The sequence below is a fragment of the Canis aureus genome, chromosome 4 (genome assembly GCF_053574225.1).
Source record: "Canis aureus isolate CA01 chromosome 4, VMU_Caureus_v.1.0, whole genome shotgun sequence".
Taxonomy (NCBI): Eukaryota; Metazoa; Chordata; class Mammalia; order Carnivora; family Canidae; genus Canis; species Canis aureus.
Genome location: NC_135614.1, coordinates 19179165 through 19203604, shown reverse-complemented (window position 1 = coordinate 19203604; position 24440 = coordinate 19179165). Strand labels below are relative to the sequence as shown.

Here is a 24440-nt window from a genome sequence, read left to right as displayed (position 1 = left end):
AGAATCCCACCCTGAGCCGAAGGCAGATGCTCAACTGCTGAGCCACCCAGGTGTCTCTCTTTTCATAATTTATGATTTCTCATCTATAAATTGAGGGAAATCCTTTCTTCTTTTTCCTTCCTCCTCCTTCTTCCTCACTTCCCCGTTTCTCTCTCTCTTTGTCCTTCTTTTCCTTCTCCTTTTTCTTCCTAGTTATAGTTAATCCTCCTGAAATTTGGGAGATTACCCTTACTTCCTTCTTTAAAATTTGAGAGGCATTCTCAACGTCAAGTTCTCATTATCCTCTTGGCTGATTGGCTGGCTAGCTGGTTATATGTATCTGTCTATTCATTTAAAAGTCTAGGCTGTGATAGTATTTCTGCAGAATTAATTTCTTTGCTACCTTTTCTGATTAACTTTGACCTAAGGGTGGTATGTTATTATCTTGTCTACACATTTTATGGTTATGTTAAGACTATAAATTAGTCTTAATCTATTTAGCAAATATGAGAGAATAAGATTCTCAGGAATTTTTCAGCAACACTCCAAATTATGAATTACTAAGTAAAAGAATAAATGCATAGAATGGTTTTTTTGGTCTTTCATCATACTTTTCTTTCTTTTTTCTTTTTTTGTTAAAGATTTATTTATTTATTTTTGGGAGGAGGGGCAGAGGGAGAATCTCCCAGAAGAGCAGAATCCCCACTCAGCAGGGAGCCTGACAAATCTCATGACCCTGAGACCAATACCTAAGCCAAAATCAGACTTCAGATGCTTAACCAACTGAGTTAATCAGGTGCCCCAGTCTTGCACTTTCCAATATACATTGTAGGCCATTAGAATAAAACCTTTTGTGATAATAACATTTTTATAAGTATGGAAGTTATAAATATCTATTTTAAGAAATATAAAATAGGAAGGAAATGAAAATTATTGATTGTATGTTTGTTTATTTCATATATTTTCTAGTCTGTTTTAAACACAAATACAACCACATATTTATGAAATTTGATTAAGATGGTATATTTCAATTTCAAACACTGTTTTTTCCACTTTCTAAAACCATTTTCCCACCTCTTTTGAACATATTTTCTTGAGATTATATAGTATCACATTATATAGACATGCATTCTTAATCTTTCCACTATTTTTGGACATTTAAGTTATTTCCAAATACTATAATTATAAATAATGCTGTAATTAATATTTTGCATATAAATTATTATCCATAATTCTACATCCTTATGAAAATATATTTAAAGTGCAAGTAAGGGATTTAAAAATTCTATTATGATTACATAAAATAAAGAACACAAAGAGTTAATCCAGATCACAGATACTTACTGTGTTATGTTGAGCTCAAAGCTGTCCTCTAAGATGTTCCTTATGGGTGATATTACAGTGTAGGGGCCTATTTTTGGTAAAGAAGCTTAATACATCTTTAAAACACATATGTTGTTTATTTCTTGGCTCCAGGTAGATTCATGGCTGTTATCTAAGGTGCAAATGATTTCTTTTGTCTATAATAGCCAAGAATCTATAATGCTGAAAGTAATCGAAGACAATATATGATTCATTGTAGATGTTTTTTTTATTCCCAGACAAATAAGACAAGACAGACAATGCAGAATTATGAGTCCCAAGAAGTATTCTAATAGCAACTCTAAGTGAAGGAAATAATTGCATTTAAAATATTTATTTATGGGGGGGGAGGAGCAAGATGGCGGAAGAGTAGGGTCTCCAAATCACCTGTCTCCAGCTGGAATGCAACAGTGAGAAGAGTTCGCGCTTCTATCAAGGTAGGAAGACGGGGAAAAAGAAATAAAGGAACAAAGGCCTCCAAGGGGGAGGGGCCCCGCGAGGAGCCGGGCTGAGGCCGGGGCGAGTGTCCCCAGGACAGGAGAGCCCCGTCCCGGAGACGCAGGAGCTGCACCGACCTTCCCGGGGGAAAGGGGCTCGTGGGGAGTTGGAGCAGGACCCAGGAGGGCGAGGATCTCCTCGGGCTCCCGGGGACAGTAACAGCAACTGCGCGCCCAGGAGAGTGCGCCGAGCTCCCTAAGGGCTGCAGCGCGCACGGCGGGACCCGGAGCAGCTCGGAGGGGCTCGGGCGGCGGCTCCGCGGAGGGGGCTGCGCGGCCCCGGGAGCAGCTCGGAGGGGCTCGGGCAGAGGAAGAGGCTCCGTGCGGAGGGGGCTGCGCGGTTCCAGGAGCAGCTCGGAGGGGCTCGGGCGGCAGCTCCGCGGAGGGGGTTGCGCGGCCCGGGAGGGCGAATCCACCAGCGCAGGCTCCGGAGCACAGGACGCCGGGACACAGCCCAGGATCCCGCCTCCCCCGGGACAGGCAGAGGCCGGGAGGGCCCAGGACAGCGAGGACGCTCCTGCCCCAGCTGAGCACATCAGCGGCCCCGCCCCGGAGCCTCCAGGCCCTGCAGACGGAGTTCCTGCCGGAGCTGAATCCAGGTTTCCAGAGCTGCCCCGCCACTGGGGCTGTTCCTCCTGCGGCCTCACGGGGTAAACAACCCCCACTGAGCCCTGCACCAGGCAGGGGCACAGCAGCTCCCCCAACTGCTGACACCTGAAAATCAGCACAGCAGGCCCCTCCCCCAGAAGACCAGCTAGACGGACAACTTCCAGGAGAAGCCAAGGGACTTAACACAGAATCAGAAGATACTCCCCGGTGGTCCTTTTTTTGTTTGTTTGTTTTTGTTTTTGTTTTTGTTTTGTTTTGCTTTTTGATTTGTTTCCTTCCCCCACCCCCTTTTTTTCTCCTTTCTTTTTCTTTCTCTTTTTCTTCTTTTTTTTTTCTTTTTTTTTTCTTCTTTTTTTTTTCGTTTTTTTTTTTCTTTTTCTTCCCTTTTTTTTCTCTTTCTCTTTTCTTCTTTCTCTCCTCTCTTTTTCTCTTTTTCCCAATACAACTTGCTTTTGGCCACTCTGCACTGAGCAAAATGACTAGAAGGAAAACCTCACCTCAAAAGAAAGAATCAGAAACAGTCCTCTCTCCCACAGAGTTACAAAATCTGGATTACAATTCAATGTCAGAAAGCCAATTCAGAAGCACTATTATACAGCTACTGGTGGCTCTAGAAAAAAGTATAAAGGACTCAAGAGACTTCATGACTGCAGAATTTAGAGCTAATCAGGCAGAAATTAAAAATCAATTGAATGAGATGCAATCCAAACTAGAAGTCCTAACGACGAGGGTTAACGAGGTGGAAGAACGAGTGAGTGACATAGAAGACAAGTTGATAGCAAAGAGGGAAACTGAGGAAAAAAGAGACAAACAATTAAAAGAACATGAACATAGATTAAGGGAAATAAACGACAGCCTGAGGAAGAAAAACCTACGTTTAATTGGGGTTCCCGAGTGTGCCGAAAGGGCCAGAGGGCCAGAATATGTATTTGAACAAATTCTAGCTGAAAACTTTCCTAATCTGGGAAGGGAAACAGGCATTCAGATCCAGGAAATAGAGAGATCCCCCCCTAAAATCAATAAAAACCGTTCAACACCTCGACATTTAATTGTGAAGCTTGCAAATTCCAAAGATAAGGAGAAGATCCTTAAAGCAACAAGAGACAAGAAATCCCTGACTTTTATGGGGAGGAGTATTAGGGTAACAGCAGACCTCTCCACAGAGACCTGGCAGGCCAGAAAGGGCTGGCAGGATATATTCAGGGTCCTAAATGAGAAGAACATGCAACCAAGAATACTTTATCCAGCAAGGCTCTCATTCAAAATGGAAGGAGAGATAAAGAGCTTCCACGACAGGCAGCAACTAAAAGAATATGTGACCTCCAAACCAGCTCTGCAAGAAATTTTAAGGGGGACTCTTAAAATTCCCCTTTAAGAAGAAGTTCAGTGGAACAGTCCACAAAAACAAGGACTGAATAGATAACATGATGACACTAAACTCATATCTCTCAATAGTAACTCTGAATGTGAACGGGCTTAATGACCCCATCAAAAGGCGCAGGGTTTCAGACTGGATAAAAAGCAGGACCCATCTATTTGCTGTCTACAAGAGACTCATTTTAGACAGAAGGACACCTACAGCCTGAAAATAAAAGGTTGGAGAACCATTTACCATTCGAATGGTCCTCAAAAGAAAGCAGGGGTAGCCATCCTTATATCAGATAAACTAAAATTTACCCCAAAGACTGTAGTGAGAGATGAAGAGGGACACTATATCATACTTAAAGGATCTATTCAACAAGAGGACTTAACAATCCTCAATATATATGCTCCGAATGTGGGAGCTGCCAAATATATAAATCAATTATTAACCAAAGTGAAGAAATACTTAGATAATAATACACTTATACTTGGTGACTTCAATCTAGCTCTTTCTATACTCGATAGGTCTTCTAAGCAAAACATCTCCAAAGAAACGAGAGCTTTAAATGATACACTGGACCAGATGGATTTCACAGATATCTACAGAACTTTACATCCAAACTCAACTGAATACACATTCTTCTCAAGTGCACATGGAACTTTCTCCAGAATAGACCACATATTGGGTCACAAATCGGCTCTGAACCGATACCAAAAGATTGGGATTGTCCCCTGCATATTCTCGGACCATAATGCCTTGAAATTAGAACTAAATCACAACAAGAAGTTTGGAAGGACCTCAAACACATGGAGGTTAAGGACCATCCTGCTAAAAGATAAAAGGGTCAACCAGGAAATTAAGGAAGAATTAAAAAGATTCATGGAAACTAATGAGAATGAAGATACAACCGTTCAAAATCTTTGGGATGCAGCAAAAGCAGTCCTGAGGGGGAAATACATCGCAATACAAGCATCCATTCAAAAACTGGAAAGAACTCAAATACAAAAGCTAACCTTACACATAAAGGAGCTAGAGAAAAAACAGCAAATAGATCCTACACCCAAGAGAAGAAGGGAGTTAATAAAGATTCGAGCAGAACTCAACGAAATCGAGACCAGAAGAACTGTGGAACAGATCAACAGAACCAGGAGTTGGTTCTTTGAAAGAATTAATAAGATAGATAAACCATTAGCCAGCCTTATTAAAAAGAAGAGAGAGAAGACTCAAATTAATAAAATCATGAATGAGAAAGGAGAGATCACTACCAACACCAAGGAAATACAAACGATTTTAAAAACATATTATGAACAGCTATACGCCAATAAATTAGGCAACCTAGAAGAAATGGACGCATTCCTGGAAAGCCACAAACTACCAAAACTGGAACAGGAAGAAATAGAAAACCTGAACAGGCCAATAACCAGGGAGGAAATTGAAGCAGTCATCAAAAACCTCCCAAGACACAAGAGTCCAGGGCCAGATGGCTTCCCAGGAGAATTTTATCAAACGTTTAAAGAAGAAATCATACCTATTCTCCTAAAGCTGTTTGGAAAGATAGAAAGAGATGGAGTACTTCCAAATTCGTTCTATGAGGCCAGCATCACCTTAATTCCAAAACCAGACAAAGACCCCGCCAAAAAGGAGAATTACAGACCAATATCCCTGATGAACATGGATGCAAAAATTCTCAACAAGATACTGGCCAATAGGATCCAACAGTACATTAAGAAAATTATTCACCATGACCAAGTAGGATTTATCCCTGGGACACAAGGCTGGTTCAACACCCGTAAAACAATCAATGTGATTCATCATATCAGCAAGAGAAAAACCAAGAACCATATGATCCTCTCATTGGATGCAGAGAAAGCATTTGACAAAATACAGCATCCATTCCTGATCAAAACTCTTCAGAGTGTAGGGATAGAGGGAACATTCCTCGACATCTTAAAAGCCATCTATGAAAAGCCCACAGCAAATATCATTCTCAATGGGGAAGCACTGGGAGCCTTTCCCCTAAGATCAGGAACAAGACAGGGATGTCCACTCTCACCATTGCTATTCAACATAGTACTGGAAGTCCTAGCCTCAGCAATCAGACAACAAAAAGACATTAAAGGCATTCAAATTGGCAAAGAAGAAGTCAAACTCTCCCTCTTCGCCGATGACATGATACTCTACATAGAAAACCCAAAAGTCTCCACCCCAAGATTGCTAGAACTCATACAGCAATTCGGTAGCGTGGCAGGATACAAAATCAATGCCCAGAAGTCAGTGGCATTTCTATACACTAACAATGAGACTGAAGAAAGAGAAATTAAGGAGTCAATCCCACTTACAATTGCACCCAAAAGCATAAGATACCTAGGAATAAACCTCACCAGAGAGGTAAAGGATCTATACCCTCAAAACTATAGAACACTTCTGAAAGAAATTGAGGAAGACACAAAGAGATGGAAAAATATTCCATGCTCATGGATTGGCAGAATTAATATTGTGAAAATGTCGATGTTACCGAGGGCAATATACACGTTTAATGCAATCCCTATCAAAATACCATGGACTTTCTTCAGAGAGTTAGAACAAATTATTTTATGATTTGTGTGGAATCAGAAAAGACCCTGAATAGCCAGGGGAATTTTAAAAAAGAAAACCATATCTGGGGGCATCACAATGCCAGATTTCAGGTTGTACTACAAAGCTGTGGTCATCAAGACAGTGTGGTACTGGCACAAAAACAGACACATAGATCAGTGGAACAGAATAGAGAATCCAGAAGTGGACCCTGAACTTTATGGTCAACTAATATTCGATAAAGGAGGAAAGACTATCCATTGGAAGAAAGACAGTCTCTTCAATAAATGGTGCTGGGAAAATTGGACATCCACATGCAGAAGAATGAAACTAGACCACTCTCTTTCACCATACACAAAGATAAACTCAAAATGGATGAAAGATCTAAATGTGAGACAAGATTCCATCAAAATCCTAGAGAAGAACACAGGCAACACCCTTTTTGAACTCGGCCATAGTAACTTCTTGCAAGATACATCCACGAAGGCAAAAGAAACAAAAGCAAAAATGAACTATTGGGACTTCATCAAGATAAGAAGCTTTTGCACAGCAAAGGATACAGTCAACAAAACTCAAAGACAACCTACAGAATGGGAGAAGATATTTGCAAATGACATATCAGATAAAGGGCTAGTTTCCAAGATCTATAAAGAACTTATTAAACTCAACAGCAAAGAAACAAACAATCCAATCATGAAATGGGCAAAAGACATGAACAGAAATCTCACAGAGGAAGACATAGACATGGCCAACATGCATATGAGAAAATGCTCTGCATCACTTGCCATCAGGGAAATACAAATCAAAACCACAATGAGATACCACCTCACACCAGTGAGAATGGGGAAAATTAACAAGGCAGGAAACAACAAATGTTGGAGAGGATGCGGAGAAAAGGGAACCCTCTTACACTGTTGGTGGGAATGTGAACTGGTGCAGCCACTCTGGAAAACTGTGTGGAGGTTCCTCAAACAGTTAAAAATAGACCTGCCCTACGACCCAGCAATTGCACTGTTGGGGATTTACCCCAAAGATACAAATGCAATGAAACGCCGGGACACCTGCACCCCGATGTTTATAGCAGCAATGGCCACAATAGCCAAACTGTGGAAGGAGCCTTGGTGTCCAACGAAAGATGAATGGATAAAGAAGATGTGGTTTATGTATACAATGGAATATTACTCAGCTATTAGAAATGACAAATACCCACCATTTGCTTCAACGTGGATGGAACTGGAGGGTATTATGCTGAGTGAAGTAAGTCAGTCGGAGAAGGACAAACATTATATGTTCTCATTCATTTGGGGAATATAAATAATAGTCAAAGGGAATATAAGAGAAGGGAGAAGAAATGTGTGGGAAATATCAGAAAGGGAGACAGAACGTAAAGACTGCTAACTCTGGGAAACGAACTAGGGGTGGTAGAAGGGGAGGAGGGCGTGGGGCGGGAGTGAATGGGTGACGGGCACTGGGTGTTATTCTGTATGTTAGTAAATTGAACACCAATAAAAAAAATAATAAATAAAAATAAATAAATAAACTGTTAGCATCTTAAAAAAATAAATAAATAAATAAAAAATAAAATAAAATAAAATTCTATTTTTCAAAAAAAAATAAAATATTTATTTATATTTATGTAAAAATGCAATCTGAAGATGACTTCTAATCTTATAACTTAAAAGCAATTATTTCATGTACCTTTTCTTGTCTGAAAAATCCCTTTACTATTTCTATTGTCTATGCTAAAGTAATTAAGTTTGAAACATGAATAAACTCCTCTAATGTTAGAAGCATATCAGAATCTATGTGGGCTTGGGCTGAGAAATGGGGCTCCATGACAAGATGCTGCCTTATGAGGTACTTCCAATGTTGGCATTTATTCAGTCTGATCTACCTATTAGTTATTTTGCTATTTCCACTTTTATCTTTTATGCCTACTTAGTGCCCAGATCCATCATGCAAGCAAGATTTGTTGGCCTATCTGGAACAGATTAAGTTTTACTCTCACCAACTGAAGATCTGCAGTCAAGTTAAAGCTGAGATACAGAACCTAGGAGGAGAACTCATCATGTCAGCCGTGAGTTGTGCCCTACATTTATACCATCACACATAGAAGATACTTGAAACTAAGCAGCAACACCCCTCCTCACCTCACCAAATCTTTTAGGTTCATGTAGGTTTCAATAAACTCAATTGGAGTGTATTAAATTGCATGAAGTTAAATTAGTGAAGAATCGAGCTAAAGAAATGCTATCTCAGTACAACTTCTCTTTATTTACCCCACAGATTTTAGAATGAATCAAGATTTGTAAGCCACTTGAATAAGAAATAGATATTAATTAAAAGCATGGTTTTCTGACTTCAGAGGGTGAGCAGATGGAACTGAACTGAATCCTGTATTTTTTATGAAATAAATGCATAAGGATTTGCAAATCAATGAAAGCAATGACTTTATTGCTGTTAATTGATATTCATTTTCCCATTATTTTTTTCTATAACATAGAAATTCAGGCATTGTAAACTGTTATTTCTGTATGTAACCATAGAAGTGGAGTGTGATAGACCACAGATTTGGGAAAACTTCAATAAATTCTTTGGTAACCCTGAGTTTCAAACCACTATAAAATGATCATAGTAGAAATAATGTCTAACTTTTCTACTCATCTTTTAATAACAGTAGATCGTTTCTCTAGAGCAGGTATGGTAATAAAATAATATTTGATATCTATATTGGATTCACTTATCAGTGACTTTGAGAAGGGCTTAGACCAAGATTATAAATTTAAGTTAAAATGAAACATCATGAATGTTCTAGGAACTTATATTCATGAGGACAAATGATAACAGCATCCTTATAAATTTGTAATTTCTAAGACTTCTATAGCCCGACATTGGAATTTCCTTCAGTGAACTAACATGCTCTAAAAGAACATGATTGCAAAAACAAAAGCAAAAGATTACCATGCAGAGTAGAAAGCGGGGAACTAATTCTTATTGACTATCTATCTCTTGCCTATATTTTATTTCATCTGATCCTCACAGTAGCATGCCAAAGAGATTGCTTATTTGCTTGTTTCATTTTCACTAACATTGGAAAAAAAATGGCATTCAAGAAAGTTGAAAACTTCCCCAAGGTCGTACTATACTAGTAAATGTCAGAACTGGAGTTTATCTTTAAAGGCTTATGTCATTTCTATTCATGTGAACAACCTCAAATCTATGATGAAATTGATCAAAAATAAATAACGTGGAAATTATGTCCATTAATTATTAGAGATACAACTGTTTTGTTTCCTTGATATTAAAATTTTCCAAAAATCCGCACCACAACCCAACACAACTTGTGCAGTACTGATGCAATGGCACTTTTTTAAAAAATGTGTGTTAAGTAGTCACAAGCTACATACACAGAAACTTGTGTGGGTGTATAAATACATACATGCATATAAATTTATATATGCACACAGCATGTATATACAATATTCACACTTTGAAATATTAGATCTTTGCAGTGAATTATTAAGATTTCAGTCTTCATTTTCTCATTTAAAATTATACTACTCTGAAACGAGTAAAATATTATTTATGTGTAGACCAAAGTCTGTTTACTTTTGTATATTTCCCACAGTCACACATTTTCTGTCATTCACAAAACCTAAATTCATATAAATCTAGGGCAGTCCCGGTGGCTCAGTAGTTTGTTTAGCGCCGCCTGCAGCCCAGGATTTGATCCTGGGGACCCTGGCTCGAGTCCCACATCAGGCTCCCTGCATGGAGCTTGCTTCTCCCTCTGCCTGTGCCTCTGCCTCTGTGTGTGTGTGTGTGTGTGTGTGTGTCTATGAATAAATAAATAAAATCATTAAAAATAAATAAATTCATATAAATCTTATTTTCCCATTATTTACTGCTTTTACAGGTTGTTGAAGCTAAACTTTCACACACACATACACATAAATACTGTCAAAATATGTTACTGTTAATTGTTCTTTCAAAATGTAATTTCCTCCAGATGTACAAATTTGTATTTCCTGTTTGGTGTGATGATTCAAATTCATGAATTTACCCATATTTTCAGATAGATTAGGCACAAGTTTATAAGCCATGATTTACAATTTAAAAGCTGAGTCATTATATAAAATAAGAAATAGCATTGCAAATCCAAAACTATTTTGTCATCATTTTACACACAATTCTCCTTTAGAAAAGATAAATCTGAATAAAGGCCACATTTCATGCCCCCTTTTACATACCTTACAGCCATCTGCTTGCAGGTAGGTAGATCCTGGAAATTTTTTTTAAATACATTTCATTTACATGTGCCAAAAAACACTTGCTTTAATCTCTCAGTGACCCTGAGTTCTTATCTTGTCATCTTTCGTTTTTAAATTGAGAAGAAGCTCTAATCTAAGTCATCTCCTTTCTCTGAGGTCTTTTGAAAAAATAACAAGCATGATTCTAAAGCAGGCAAGCTCATTAAAAATTATAGAAATTTGTTATTTTTTATATATTGTTATAGCTCAAAACTATAGATTATCCAAAACTCACTAAGTAAAGTTTGTATTTCAAAATCAGTTTCAAGAAACATCACTTGTAGAAAATATATTTGATTAAAAAGAAGTAGATGGAGTGCTTTCTGGGTCTGGGGTATTAGTTTAGGAAAAGATTAATTCATAGCCTAAAGAATTAGATCATTCTCAGAGCATTTGATTAAAATTATCTTCTAGTCATTCTTATATCTATCTGCAACCACTTATTCTGAAGTTACATGTTTTGTTAAGAAGGAAACCAAAGCGTAGTTCACCTAAAACCCCAACTATGACTTGAGCATCTCTGTGTCAGGTGTTATAGAACATCTGGGGGATGCAAAGATGAATACATGATGCTTCCTTTAAGATAATCAAGTACATGTAAAATCAATACATAAAATATACTCAAATATTCAGAAATAAATCTAAAACGATGTAATGAATTACATAATAGTGGTTTGCACAAAAGCATGGAATAAGAGGTGAGGGGATAATTAACTGCACTGATGTGCCAAGTGGGCAAGAGAAAGCTCCATGACTATAATTTAGACCTTGATTAATAAGTAAAAAACAACTGTATACTCATGGAGGAGAGGGAAAGGATTGAAGTAGATCATACAATTGAAATAAAAAGAAAGAAATAGGAAAAGAGAAGGAATTCCGTGGAAATAGCAAAGAGTCAGATGTGATTGGAAATAATTGTTCTTGGTACCATTGGTGTGCGGGTTGGGGGAGGGAGAAGAGAAACTGCCCATGAAATAGGGGCTGTTTAGAAAGAGTCACTTAGGACATTTTCACTTTACCCTGCAGGCGACGGAGAGTAAAATTGAAAAATTTTAAGTTTGAGATGGGCATAAGCAATCTAGGTATTTGGAAGTGAACTCTTTTGACAGGACAGTGATAGAAAGACAAGAGACTGGATGATGAAGGAGTATTTAGAAATGATTTTTAAAATAGTCCAAGAGAATAAAAGTGATGCAACCTTTAAGAAACAAAACAGAACAGGGACTCTGTGCTGCTAATGGAGGCAGGAAGGCCTCAGAAAAATAGGCCTTGGAGGAAATGCCCCTGAGTGCGGAGGCTGAGGTAGACCAGCTGTCTCCCTGGAATCAAACTAAGGCAGTGTGTGGAGCAGCAGGTGCTGGGCCTCGAGAGGTGGAGACTCAGTCCAAAACAGAAAGCGAAGGCTACTGGGGCAATCAAAACCTTGCTCAGTGAAAGAACCCCCCATACCCCAGAGGAGGCAGCTGACACGCCCACTGTCTGAGGACTACAGGGCTCAGATGGCAGCCCAGCAGGCGCAAAACCTGTGGGTTCTCAGGACGGCAGCCTGCATGGTGCAGGGGTAGCCTGTGGGTGAGGCCACCAGAAAGAAGAGCCGAAGGGTCTGCAGGCCTAGCCAAAGCCACCCTGGACACTTCTGATGAAGACTTTAGGTTCAGTGTCTTTTAGTCTCTCCATCCTGGAGCAGCTCTCTTCCCTGGATAGTGTGGGGCTTTTTCTTGAGGGCAGGGCCTTTCCAAGAATGCTCTGTTGGACAAATATGGGGTTGGTCTGTGCACAGCTGATCAGGAAATCTGGTTCTATGACTGCTGGGCTGATGTGACACCAGCATATTGGTTATTGTCAGACAAGCACAGACCCATCTGTAGGTTTTCAGATGAAATGTCCTTCTCGACAGAAGCAGGTCCATTTAGAAAAGCTTTCAACAATAAGCTGAAGAGAGTGTTCTGCATATTGTAGAAAGAATGTTTTACTTTAGGAAGAAATTAATCAGCTGTTGGTAATAAGAATTATTGGAGAAAAAAAAAAAAAGAATTATTGGAGAAGTTATCTAACTTTACATTGGTGCTTACTTTTCAAAGGATGTCCTGACAAATGGTGTAGTGCTTTATGCCATAATGTTATGTCTCACTAACAAAGTTATTTTTGGAAAAAGAATAAAAAAGAAAGAGAACTGGATTGGGCAATATTGGTGAGAATGGAGAAGAGTGAATGCCAGTAAGCAAAAACTCTGAAGTAGAAATTGATTAGAGTCAATCTGTTGAATGACAGATTGAAGAAGGATGATTTAAGACTTACCTCCAAGGTTTTGTGATTTGGTAGCTTACTTAGTCAAAACTGGCATCATTAACAATATATATATATATATATATATATATATATATATATATATATTTATAAATGTAAATATATATTATGAGTAAATGAGTAAGATACCTCATTTGGGTCTTACTTATTGAATTTAAGTGGCTAAGTGGCAGCCAAAGAAAAAGTTCTAGGAAAAGCTGAGTATAGGATTCTGGAGATATGAAAGAGAAATAAATAGAACCAATCCAATGTAAGCATGCTGAATAAGAAAAAATTTAGCTAACACAGAGATCCAAAATCAACCTTTTTTTCTTTTCTTTTCTTTTCTTTTCTTTTTCTTTTCTTTTTTCTTTTTTCTTTTCTTTTTTCTTTTCTTTTTTTCTTCTTTTTCTTTTCTTTCTTCTTTCTTTTCTTCTTTCTTTTTCTTTCTTTCTTTCTTTCTTTCTTTCTTTCTTTCTTTCTTTCTTTCTTTCTTTCTTTCTTTCTTTCTTTCTTTCTTCTTTTTTTTCTCTTGTGCCTCTTTCAAATACAGAGACTTGGCTGTGGCAGTTAAAACAAACCAGGGAGTTTATTTTCTCCATAAAAACAGTCTGAGAATGAGCAATCCAGGATTGTTAGGGAAGCTTTGCAAAGTTGTTAGCGAATGACGCACTTGAGTTCCTGCTTTATTATTCTTGGCTTCTGACTTTCATTTTTATCAAGGTCAAAATATGGCTGCTCTAGGTCTAGCAGTGGCTTTTATATTCCAGACAGTAAGAATGAAGAGGAGCAAACATTCCTTACATTTTTAAAGTTCCTTTCAAATGCTTTCATTTACATATTATTGGCCAAAACTTAATCATCTGGCTATATATAACTGCAAGAGATGCTACAAAATAAAATTTGTCTGTTTGGACATGTTTTAATCTGGGCCCGTTGATTTTTTCCCCAATTAAATCAGAGTTTGTTTGTTTTTTTTTTGTTTTTTTTTTTTTTGTAAAGAGAATGCATATTGGGTTTCAACTATCAATTTCTATGATATCCTTCTACTTTCTACTTTATAAAAGTCACAGCAGTATTCACATTTCTTATAATTATCTGCTATTTGATATATATTCTCCTCTAGACTATAAGGTCCTTAAATATTGTTGAACGATTGACAGTATAGTAGCCAAAGATTATAAATAATGCAGAAAATTCAGGTTGACTGAGCCTTAATGTGTATATTGGATTTTGCACTGATGAAAGTGTCTTTATATCTTTTCCAAAGCAGCATCAGTAACAAACTGAAGGCAAAAATTAGGTCATACTGGGCTAAATACTGAGCATGCGGTGACAGAAAAAAAAAAAGAAAAAAAGACAGCAAAGAATATTTTCTAGCAGTCTTTAGTTGAAAGGAAAGGGCAGGAGAGAGAGAGAGAGAGAAACCTGGGAGGAGAGGAGAGGGAGGGTGAGAGGGGGAGAAACAGAGAGAGAGACTTGAGGGGCGGATGGAATTGATAGAAACTCCTCCTTACCCCTCCCCCCTCTCCTTCTTCCTCCTTCTTCCTCCTTCCTCCTCCTCTTCCTCTCCCTTCCCCTTCTCTTTTCTCCTTTTCTCCATCTTCCTTTTCTTCTCCTTCTCCTCCACTTCCTCCTCCTCTTCCCCTTTCTTCTTCATCTTCTTCTTCCTCTGGCTTACATTTTTTTATTTCTGTGCTTTTAAAAAATGGAAGCAATTGAGTAAATGTTTAGGTAAAGAGCCAGAAGAATTCAGAAAATACAGATCTCTGAAAAATTAAGACCATAATGGATAGACTAAAATCTTCAGCAAGGGAGAAGGAGTGGAATTAGGAAAATAAGTAGAAAGGCTTAATTTGGAGAGAGAATTATTCTCCTGAGGGATAGAGTAATGCAGATATTAACACATTCAGGTAGAGATGAATGGGAAGAATGTCTTGCTGAAGATTGATTTGAGTGCTCTTTCCATGATTTTATCATAGTAAAAGATAAAAGCAAAGATGTCCATATCTTTAAACACTTTTTGATATTGCTTGGAAGAGAAAATAATCTAACAGCAGTGATTTGAGATAGTAACCAGAGATACTGAATGCTAGACATTGTTGTTCCAGAGCTGAGCTCCAGAGCATTGCCTGGATTATGGAACCTAACTCAGCTTCAGCTTATCTTTCAATCACAAGAAAATGAAACCAGTGTGGCCTTCAGGGGCCATCCTCTCTCAAAGAAAGGAGAGTATATAAAAATTTAATTTAAAAAATGATAGCAAAGCATGACAAAACTGTATAATTAAATATATGCTGTTGCAGATTAGTTTCCATAACCACCCTGACTTATTAATGTACTAATTTAGTAGTACAGTAAATATATAACTCCAAGAAGATTAAAATGTACCTGGGTTACCTAAGGGCAGTCCCATAAATTTTCCATCAATTGTTCCTCTAGTGTTCTTATGCATGGTGCCAAGTATGGAAGCTATTGCACTTTGTGAAAGGAGTTTCACCATAAGGAAATACATATTTCTATATTCTAGATTGTATGTATAGAAAATAAAATTGGGAGGAAAAAATTAAAAATTAAAATGATTTTAAACTCTTAAAACTACCCTTTCTCTGCATGCTATGCTTTTAGGCCAACTTTTTAACTTTTCTTTTTTTAACACTACTTAAAACTGATTAATTATGTAATGGTCACATTTTGTGTGTTTCCTTTAATGTATTTAATTGTGCTCTCTTATCCTGAGGCAGGTATGCCAAAGCCACAATTTTAAAAATTGGATAAATAAACAAAACTAATCAGTCAGGGTGGAAAGATCAGCAAGATTGAAAATTTGCCAAGCAACTGCAATTCAGCTGTAGCAGAAATCAAGGGGCAGTGTGCATTCAATTAGGAATGATAGAGAAAAACAATACAGCTATTGACCAAAAGAGCCACCAGGGCCTACAGAACTCAGGCAATTGAGTATATACAGAATGACTTAGTAGGTTAATGTGCTTGCCACGTTAAGACATTAAGGGAATTAGTTAATGAGCTTTCTCAAGCTACTGCAATCATTGGTACTCATCAAGAAAATTGGGAAAAGTAAAAGAAGATTTGGAAAATTAACTGAAGTATTTAGACATGTAAAAAAGGGCAGGAGTTATATACAAAGGAATGGAGAGAGATGCAAGAAATGAAGAAAGGGAAAATACTGGAGAGAAGAGCAAAGAGAGAAAACAAAAAGAAGAAAGAAGACAATTTGCCTATCAACTTAATTCTCTGGAGTGTTTTTTGTTTGTTTTATTAAAGCTAAGGAGGAGGCAAATGGAACAATAAACCTTAGTAGTTCAAAGTATATATTTTAAAAACAAGCAAAAGTATGGGGATGTTGTTTTCTTTTATATTGCATTGTAGTGAGGTAGACTAAGAAAGTTTCTTGGTGTCTGGGTAATCTGATGTCACAATGGCTTAGATTTTCTTGAGAAAATTATAACATTATAACAGATTATTTCCAAGGTGTGATAGCCAGTGAAAGAACCTTGGAAATAACCTATCCCTGTCATAACTATCTAACTCGAAGTAACTTTATAAACAAATAGGTCAGGAAAGGGTTCCTTCCTTCCTTCCTTCCTTCCTTCCTTCCTTCCTTCCTTCTTTCTTTCTTTGAGAGAGAGAGTATGCCTGAGGTGGGGTAGGGGCAGAGGAGAGGGAGAAAAATCCTCAAGCAGACTCCCCATTGAGCACAGAATCCATCACAGGGTTAAATCTCACAACATTGAGATCATGCATAACCTGATCTGAGTTATATATATAACCAACTGAGCCATCTAGGTGCCCCATTAGGTCAGGGACTTTCTATAATTTGCCCTAGTTTATGAAGATATCTAATGGCAAAGCCATTACCAGAATATCTCATGTTCTTTACTCTATTGCTATTGAAAATAAGCCAATGACCATCTAGTGAGTTTAGTGGCAAAATGACAGGAGGCGGTGTTGGTACACTTAGCCAGGATGGTTACTATAAATATCAAGAGATAAGAAATGGTTTTAATTGAATGATATAGGAAAACATTGACTAGAACACAACAGTAACTGATGATAGTGGTGACTTAATGAGCCCGGATTCTGAAGAAAGCCTGATCAGACACACTCTTTAGCTTCAACACGAGAAACTAATATGAGGTAATAGGAAACTACTGGACTTCAAATTAGAACACCTATGCTGTAATCTAGACATCAGTTTTTTAGAGTCTCTTTCTTCATCTATTTATAAAACTAAGTTTTGAGGGGATCCCTGGGTGGCGCAGCGGTTTGGCGCCTGCCTTTGGCCCAGGGCGCAATCCTGGAGACCCGGGATCGAATCCCACGTCGGGCTCCCAGTGCATGGAGCCTGCTTCTCCCTCTGCCTATGTCTCCGCTTCTCTCTCTCTCTCTCTCTCTCTCTCTCTCTCTCTGTGTGTGTGACTATCATAAATAAATAAAAATTAAAAAAAAAAACTAAGTTTTGATATTAAATGAGCTTTATGGTTCCTTTCAACTCATAATTTATGATGATATTCTTTAGAGTGAATGCATATATTTCTTTCTCATTTCCTCTTATGTATATTCTTCATCTATTTTCTTTGTGATTACCATGGGGAGTACATTTAACATCCTAAAGTTATTACATTCCAACTTATATTTATGCTAGCTTAACTTCAACAACATACGATATTTCTATTCCTTTAACAAGAATCCTCCACGCTTTTCAGTTGTCAGCATCACAAAATAACATCTTCATACCTTGTGTGTCCAAGAAACATAAACTAATACAATTTTAATGCATTTGTATCTAAAATTATGTAGAATACGAAATGTGGAATTAAAAACAATTGGTGTTAAAATTAATGATTGTTTTTAATGTATTAACTTCTTAAATCATGTTGTGTTACACACCATTGTTACAAAAATAGTAGCTTTTATAATTACCCATATATTTACCTTTACTGAGATACTTATTTCTTCATACAATTTTGAGTCACTATCTAATGTCTTCTCATTTCAACCTATAGGACTCCCTTCAGCATTTTATTTCAGGGCAGGTCTAGTGGAAATGAACTCTTTCAGCTTTTGTTTATATGGAAATCTTAATCTCTCACTCACTTTTGAAGGTCAGTTTTGCTGGGTATAGTGTTCTTGTTGGTCAGTTTTGCTTTTTGCCCCTTGAACATGTCATCTCACTACTCTCTAGCCTTCAAAATTTCTGATGAGAAAGCTGCTGATTACTTATTGAGGATCTCTGGTAACAAGTCACTTCCCTCTTGTTGACTTTAACAAGACTTTGTCTTTGGCTTTCAATAGTTTGATTATAATGTGTCTTGGTTTGAGTCTTTTTGAGTTCATTCTACCTGTGGTTCATTAAGCTTTTGGAGGTTTAGATTTGGGATTTTCATCAAATTTAGGAAAATTTCAGCCATTATTTCTTCAAATATTCTCTCTGTCTCTTTGTTTCTCTCTTTTTTGGGGACTCTTACAATGGATATGTTAATCGGTTTGATGATTGATACCCCACAAGTCCCTCAGGCTCTGTTCATCTTTCTTCAGTCATTTTATTGCCTGTTGTTCAGACTTGTTCCTTTTTTGTCTTATCTTCAAGTCCACTTATTCTTTCTTCTGTCTGCTCATATTGGCTTTTCATCTTTCTAGTGAATTATTCATTTTACTTACTGTACTTTTCAACTCCAGAATTTCTTTTTGGTTTCTTTTTAGATTTTCTATCTCTTTACTGATTTTTGCAATTTGTTCATACCTTATTTTCTTGACTTTTTTCAAATCTTCCTTTAGTTCTTTGAGTAACTTTAAAACAGTTTTTAAAAATCTTTGTCTAGGGACGGCTGGGTTGCTCAGTGGTTGAGCATCTGCCTTCAGCTCAGGTCATGATCCTGTAGTCCCAGGATTGAGTCCCACATTGGGTTCCCCACAGGGAGCCTGCTTCTCCCTCTGCCTGTGTCTCTGCCTCTTTCTCTGTGTCTCTCATGAATAAATAAAAAAATAAAATCATAAAAAAAAAGAAAAATAAAAATCTTTGTCTAGTAGATCTGTCATTATGCCTATATATATATATATATGTATATATATATACACACACATATATATGTATATATATACACATATATACTTTTTTGTTTCTTTATATGGTGTAAACTTTTTTTTGTTGAAAACTGGTCATTTGAATCTAATAAACTCATAAATCTGGAACTCAGATTCTCCTCCTCCAAAATTTGCTGATGTGTTTATACGCTTGCTTTTTGCTTTGTGTGGGTGTGAGGGGATGTTGTTTTGCTTTTTAATTATTACAGGCTATCCTTGTGCCAAGGATCAGCCTGAAGAGAAAACTAAAAGTCATCTCAGGTCTTTTTGATCCTGTGTCTTTGGGCATAATCAGTGAGTTTCTTACTATTCCTATAAATGTGGTTGCTTTTGAATGTCCTAATTTTCCAACGTCTGGCTTGGAAAAAATAAAGAGAAAAATGAAGGGGCAAATAAAGATGCCAGATCTTTAAGTCTCCTGGTAGTCACTTTAGCCAGTATAAGAAGTGCTTACAACAATGGGGGGCGGCACTTGTCAGCACTTCCGTGATAAGAAGCAGCAATCAGTGATCAGAGCACAGGCCCCTGATATCTGGAGGACAGGGTTGTTTTTCCCCACCCTGGCTTTTACAAGTTGCTCCAGGAACAAATGCACAGTTGATACCAAGTGGCTAAAGGGCAGGAGACGGAAAGCTGGAATTGACAGATATTAAACATAATGAACTTCCCATGCCTTTCTCTAGAAGTCTTCAATAGATTCCAGAGTTTCTAAATAATGATATCAGAATATCAGATATCAGATTTCTATCCCACCATTTTGTCTGGAATCCTTGACTTTATTCATACCTTTGCTTCTCTTTTCCTTTTCAATCCCTATCTAAAATTTTCCTTTAAGCACCAGTGGGCAAATTATAACACAAATAGCACGTTGCTATGTTTTGATTTGTTTGTTTTTTTTTAAACAAAAAACAAAATTCTGGAATTTTGTTTAAATGATATTCCTTATAGTTCCATTTTTTTTTAAAGGAAAATATTTGAAGAATGTAAAGCAATGGAAAGAATGTTTTCTGTTTTAGAAAAAAAGACTTGGTTTAATTGTTTTCAATCCTTAGAAAAGAAGAAAGGGGATTAATTAATCCTATTGTGTGTTTAGACGATCTGAACCACAGAACTTCATAGAAGTGGGAAGAGAGGCCATGAAAGTGAGCAAGATGTATTTAGCAGCTATATGATGGTGTCAAGTTACCATCAGGGACAGAGCAGCTGAAGGAAGAGAGCAGAGCTAGATACAAACATCTTGATGTTCATGAGTTCAGTTGGAAGACACAAAAATCACAGAAGAAAAGGGCAGAGAAGAAAAATAAAGGAGGTAAAGACACTAGAAGAGCAAAATGCTAGTGTTTAAATTGCCTTTATCTAAAGGTGTTAATAAAGGCAGAACCGAAAGCAGATGTGAAAAATGGCGCAAGGCAATGTGGATGTCGTTTGCAAAAGTAGTAGTTTCAGTCTATGGGCCCTGAATTTGTTCTTGGTGCAGGTTATGAAGTAATACTAGTTATATTCACGATATAAAGATTCCTGTGAGAATGTGTTGTACCGTTTGTGTGTGTGTTTTCCCTAGCAAAATCAATGCGATCTACATTTTCCCCTTTTGATTAGTAAAGTCTGAATGGTATTAATAGGAAATCAATAACTGTTAATAATAAATATTATGTATTGACTTATAGTTTTGTTTATTCCAGAGCTTCAAATCTTTGGCACTAGTGGTATGTGGGATTGGGGCTAGATAATTATTTGTTGTAGTAGGCTATCCTGTGCATTATAAATATTTAGCATGGACTCTACCTACTAGATGCCAGTGCTCCCCAACTCAGTTGTGATAACCAGAAATGTCTCCAGATACTGTCAAATATTAAATCATCCTTGATTGAGAACTGTTGAATTAAGGAAGATAAGAATTAAGAGAAAACTAATAATGCTGTTACAGATGTTGTTACTCCTTTGTATCAGATCCCCTTACCTGGTAATTCACCCATCTTCCAGCTACTACAAGTGTTGGCTGCTGACATCCCCTAGCTGCTCCCTTCTCTAGATAATTATCTTCACCTTGGGTGATTATACCCACCACATCTGCATGCCCTAGAAACCTATGGCAAATGACCAAAGAAGAGGAGAATACAAAAGTCTAGACTCCTTGCCTCAAGATGGAACCAACTCTGCTACTGAGTTTCACAGTCCCTTATGAGATCAAGCCATAGCCATCTAATGATGTTATACGGATGTACTTTGACCCATCCTCTGATTTCCACTTCCCTACCCTTCTGAGAAGAGCCCTTCAGTAACCACATGCAAAAATTCCTCTCAGGCTCTCCATGGATATTTCCTCAAAAGACAAATGATAGCATCTTTGTGTCCTTTCCTGTCATTTCTTTGTGGATGGAAAAGAGGGCAAGGACAGACAATTTGCTTAATTTGGTGATTGCACCACTCTTATTGACACATTCATATATATTATTTTATCCTTTCTACAATGCTGCAAGCAAACTTGTGGCGTTCTGTTGACAAGAAAACTAAGGCTAATAAATGAACATAACTTGACAAATGTCATGTGGTTATTAAGTGCTGGAGTGAAAATGTGAATGTAGGTTCTAGTTTCAGAGTTCTTTGTTATTCCATACTAACATACACTTATTTTCATTGTGCTGCCCTGAAACAATAATATAGAAATGAGTTAACAAGTCCTATTTTCAAGGATTTCAGCTTGAAAGAAAAGACAGCAAAAAATGTTAATTTACAAATAGAATTTGTATTCTTCATGCTCCTAAAAAATTGCAGTAGTTTCACAAAGTCAAGAAAAAATATAGGAATCAGAAACTAAAACTAAAAACAAGCACTAAAGAATTTTTTAAAATTAAAAACAAATAAATGAGTATTCTAAGTCTTTGGTCAAATTAGTTACTCCGGTTGAGTATATTTACTGGAAATTAAGAAGTTACTATATTGTATAGTTTTCATTGTTTGATAATAACATAGACATTTCTCAGTAGCACCTGGTAACATAATGATGTCCTAACCTAGGGGTCTGTAAAAGACAGAAATGCTCAAATGGACATTTCTCTTTTTTTAAGGATTTTATTTATTTATTCATGAGAGACACACAGAGAGAGGCAGGGACATAAGCAGAAGGAGAAGCAGGCTCCTCACAGGGAGCCTGATGTGGGACTCGGTCCCGGGACCAGGGATCACAACCTGAGCCAAAGGCAGATGCTCAATCGCTGAGCCATGCAGACGCCCCTCAAATGGACATTTCTTATCCTGACTTTCAATAATACCTGAAGTTCCACATTAAATCTTAATTTAGTGAAGGCTTTGCAGGAGAGAACTGTGAAAATATGATCTGGAAATGCTGTTTTCTGGTGTAGCTGATCACAACAAATAACACTCTGACAACTCTGGGGGAACAAGTGCATTAAGTCTTCTCTTTGCAATATTAGACATCTTGGGAAAGTTTTTGTTCAAACCCTGGGTCACAGAAAATTCATGGTTGAATTGTACAATAAAGTTCTGTGTTTTTTCAAAAGGGATACATACCCTTTAGATATCACTTATACTCTAAAAACATTGAGCAACTACTGTGTGTATGTGTGTGTGTGCACACACGCGTGGTATTATTTCTTACTGCTAATGGCAAAATTTACATTCTTTCATGAAAGTTTTAGGAACTTCACTTCTGCATTCAACCAGATGTGGAATACAAATCCACTCCTCTTCTGCACAAAGACAAATCATTTTTAGTCTAACCTCAGGTTCTATATCACATAGCATACAAAATAATATAATGAAAAAAATTTATGGAAGATTTTTCAGGCAACAACACTGAGTTACTCAGGTTAGGCTCTACTATTTTAACGAACAGCTCTTATTTCTCAATGACTTAAAAAAAACAAGTTCTTACTTTCTTCTCACATTTAAGCTTGATACGAGTTGCAAGGGAGCTTTTCTCTACATGCTCAGAATTAGGATTTATGCATTCTGGAATCTTACTATGAGGCCTCCATAATCCCTGTACTAGGAAAGGAAAGGCTAGGAAGGTTGCTCACTGGTTAATAAATACCTTATAAGAATATACTACTGCATGTAAGGTACTTAGCATGGTGTCTAGCATTTAGTAGGCACTCATTAAATATTAGCTAGTAGTAGTAATAGTAGTAATAGTAGTAGTAATAGTATTAGCTAATATAGAATAATGTGAGCTCTACCCTGAAGTGAAAGTATTCATTAATATGTTTCATCTAATAGATATAAGTTTATTTCAAATTAACTTTAAAGGAAGAAGCTGGGAAAATGTTCTCCTTTTAGTGGGTAATTCCTTTGCATGTCATAAAACAACTTATCGCCCATCACTACTTTAGCAGTAGTACTTGATATGGACTTTGAGGATGAACAATCATCTTTGCTTTTGTGCCAAGATTAGCTTTTGGTTCACACGTGGCTGATGAGGATGGAAGGATTGCACAAAGTAAGGTTTAGGCTATCCTTAACAGTATTTAGCACAAGGTAAGGGATCTTCAGAAAGATGCATTAGCCTACTTGGACTTTAAGTTCCTCATTGCCATTGCAAATGGAGACATTTAGTTCTTAGATCTGAATAAAGATTGGGAGAGAGATTTTTATTTGACATTAGAGTGTTTATGCAAATGTCACATGTCCAGAATTTTAATTACAAAATAGAATAGAACTTCAGCTACTCCAAAATTCAGAGGACTCATTCTGGCAAGATTAACATTTCTGATGGCATGGGATTTTAAGAGTTTGAGGGGTGTGCCATAGTTGAATAGGTCACAGTAATGTTTAAGAGCAGTACAGAATTAGTAAACTAAGTGTGTTTGGCAATAGATATCAAAAATCTGAAGCAAATAAAATATTGTCATTTGGGTAGTCTGAAGAATTTCACAGAAAATTTGAGCTAAATAATAAAGAATTGGAAGAATTTGGTTAGAGAGGAGAAAAGCTCTATGAAACAAAGCTGAAAATAGGCCTTTCCTGATTTATTATTAAAACATTACCTTGCCTATTTGAATTAAAGAATAGTGTAAGTATAGACCCATAAACATTTTGCTGAATAGTGTAAGTATAGAGCCATAAACATTTTGCTTGCAATGTTTGTGTGTGTGTCTGTGTCTGTGTATGCATGTGTGTGTGTGTGAATGAGAGGGAGAGGGAGACTCAGAATAGAGACTGACAAAAGACCAAGAGAATGGGCAATATGGCTATGTTTCTTCAAGCTAAAAAATGAGATTCTACTTAGAGTTAAAGGAATAAAGAGGGGTGTGCATGTATGTATGTGTGTGTGCATGTAATTAGAGTTTATATATGTAAACCATGTGTAATATATGCATATGTCTGTGTATGTGC

General features: G+C 37.1%; 1 protein-coding gene across 2 annotated transcripts in view; it reads left to right on the top strand.

Moving 5' to 3' along the window:
- Positions 1 to 24440, top strand: part of CTNNA3 (catenin alpha 3) — a 1688099-nt gene that overhangs the window by 1610059 nt on the left and 53600 nt on the right. For both annotated transcript variants that reach the window (XM_077894689.1, XM_077894690.1), the window contains exon 17: positions 8327 to 8461. In XM_077894689.1, the coding sequence (XP_077750815.1) occupies positions 8327 to 8461 (135 nt within the window). The remainder of the gene's footprint in view (positions 1 to 8326; positions 8462 to 24440) is intronic.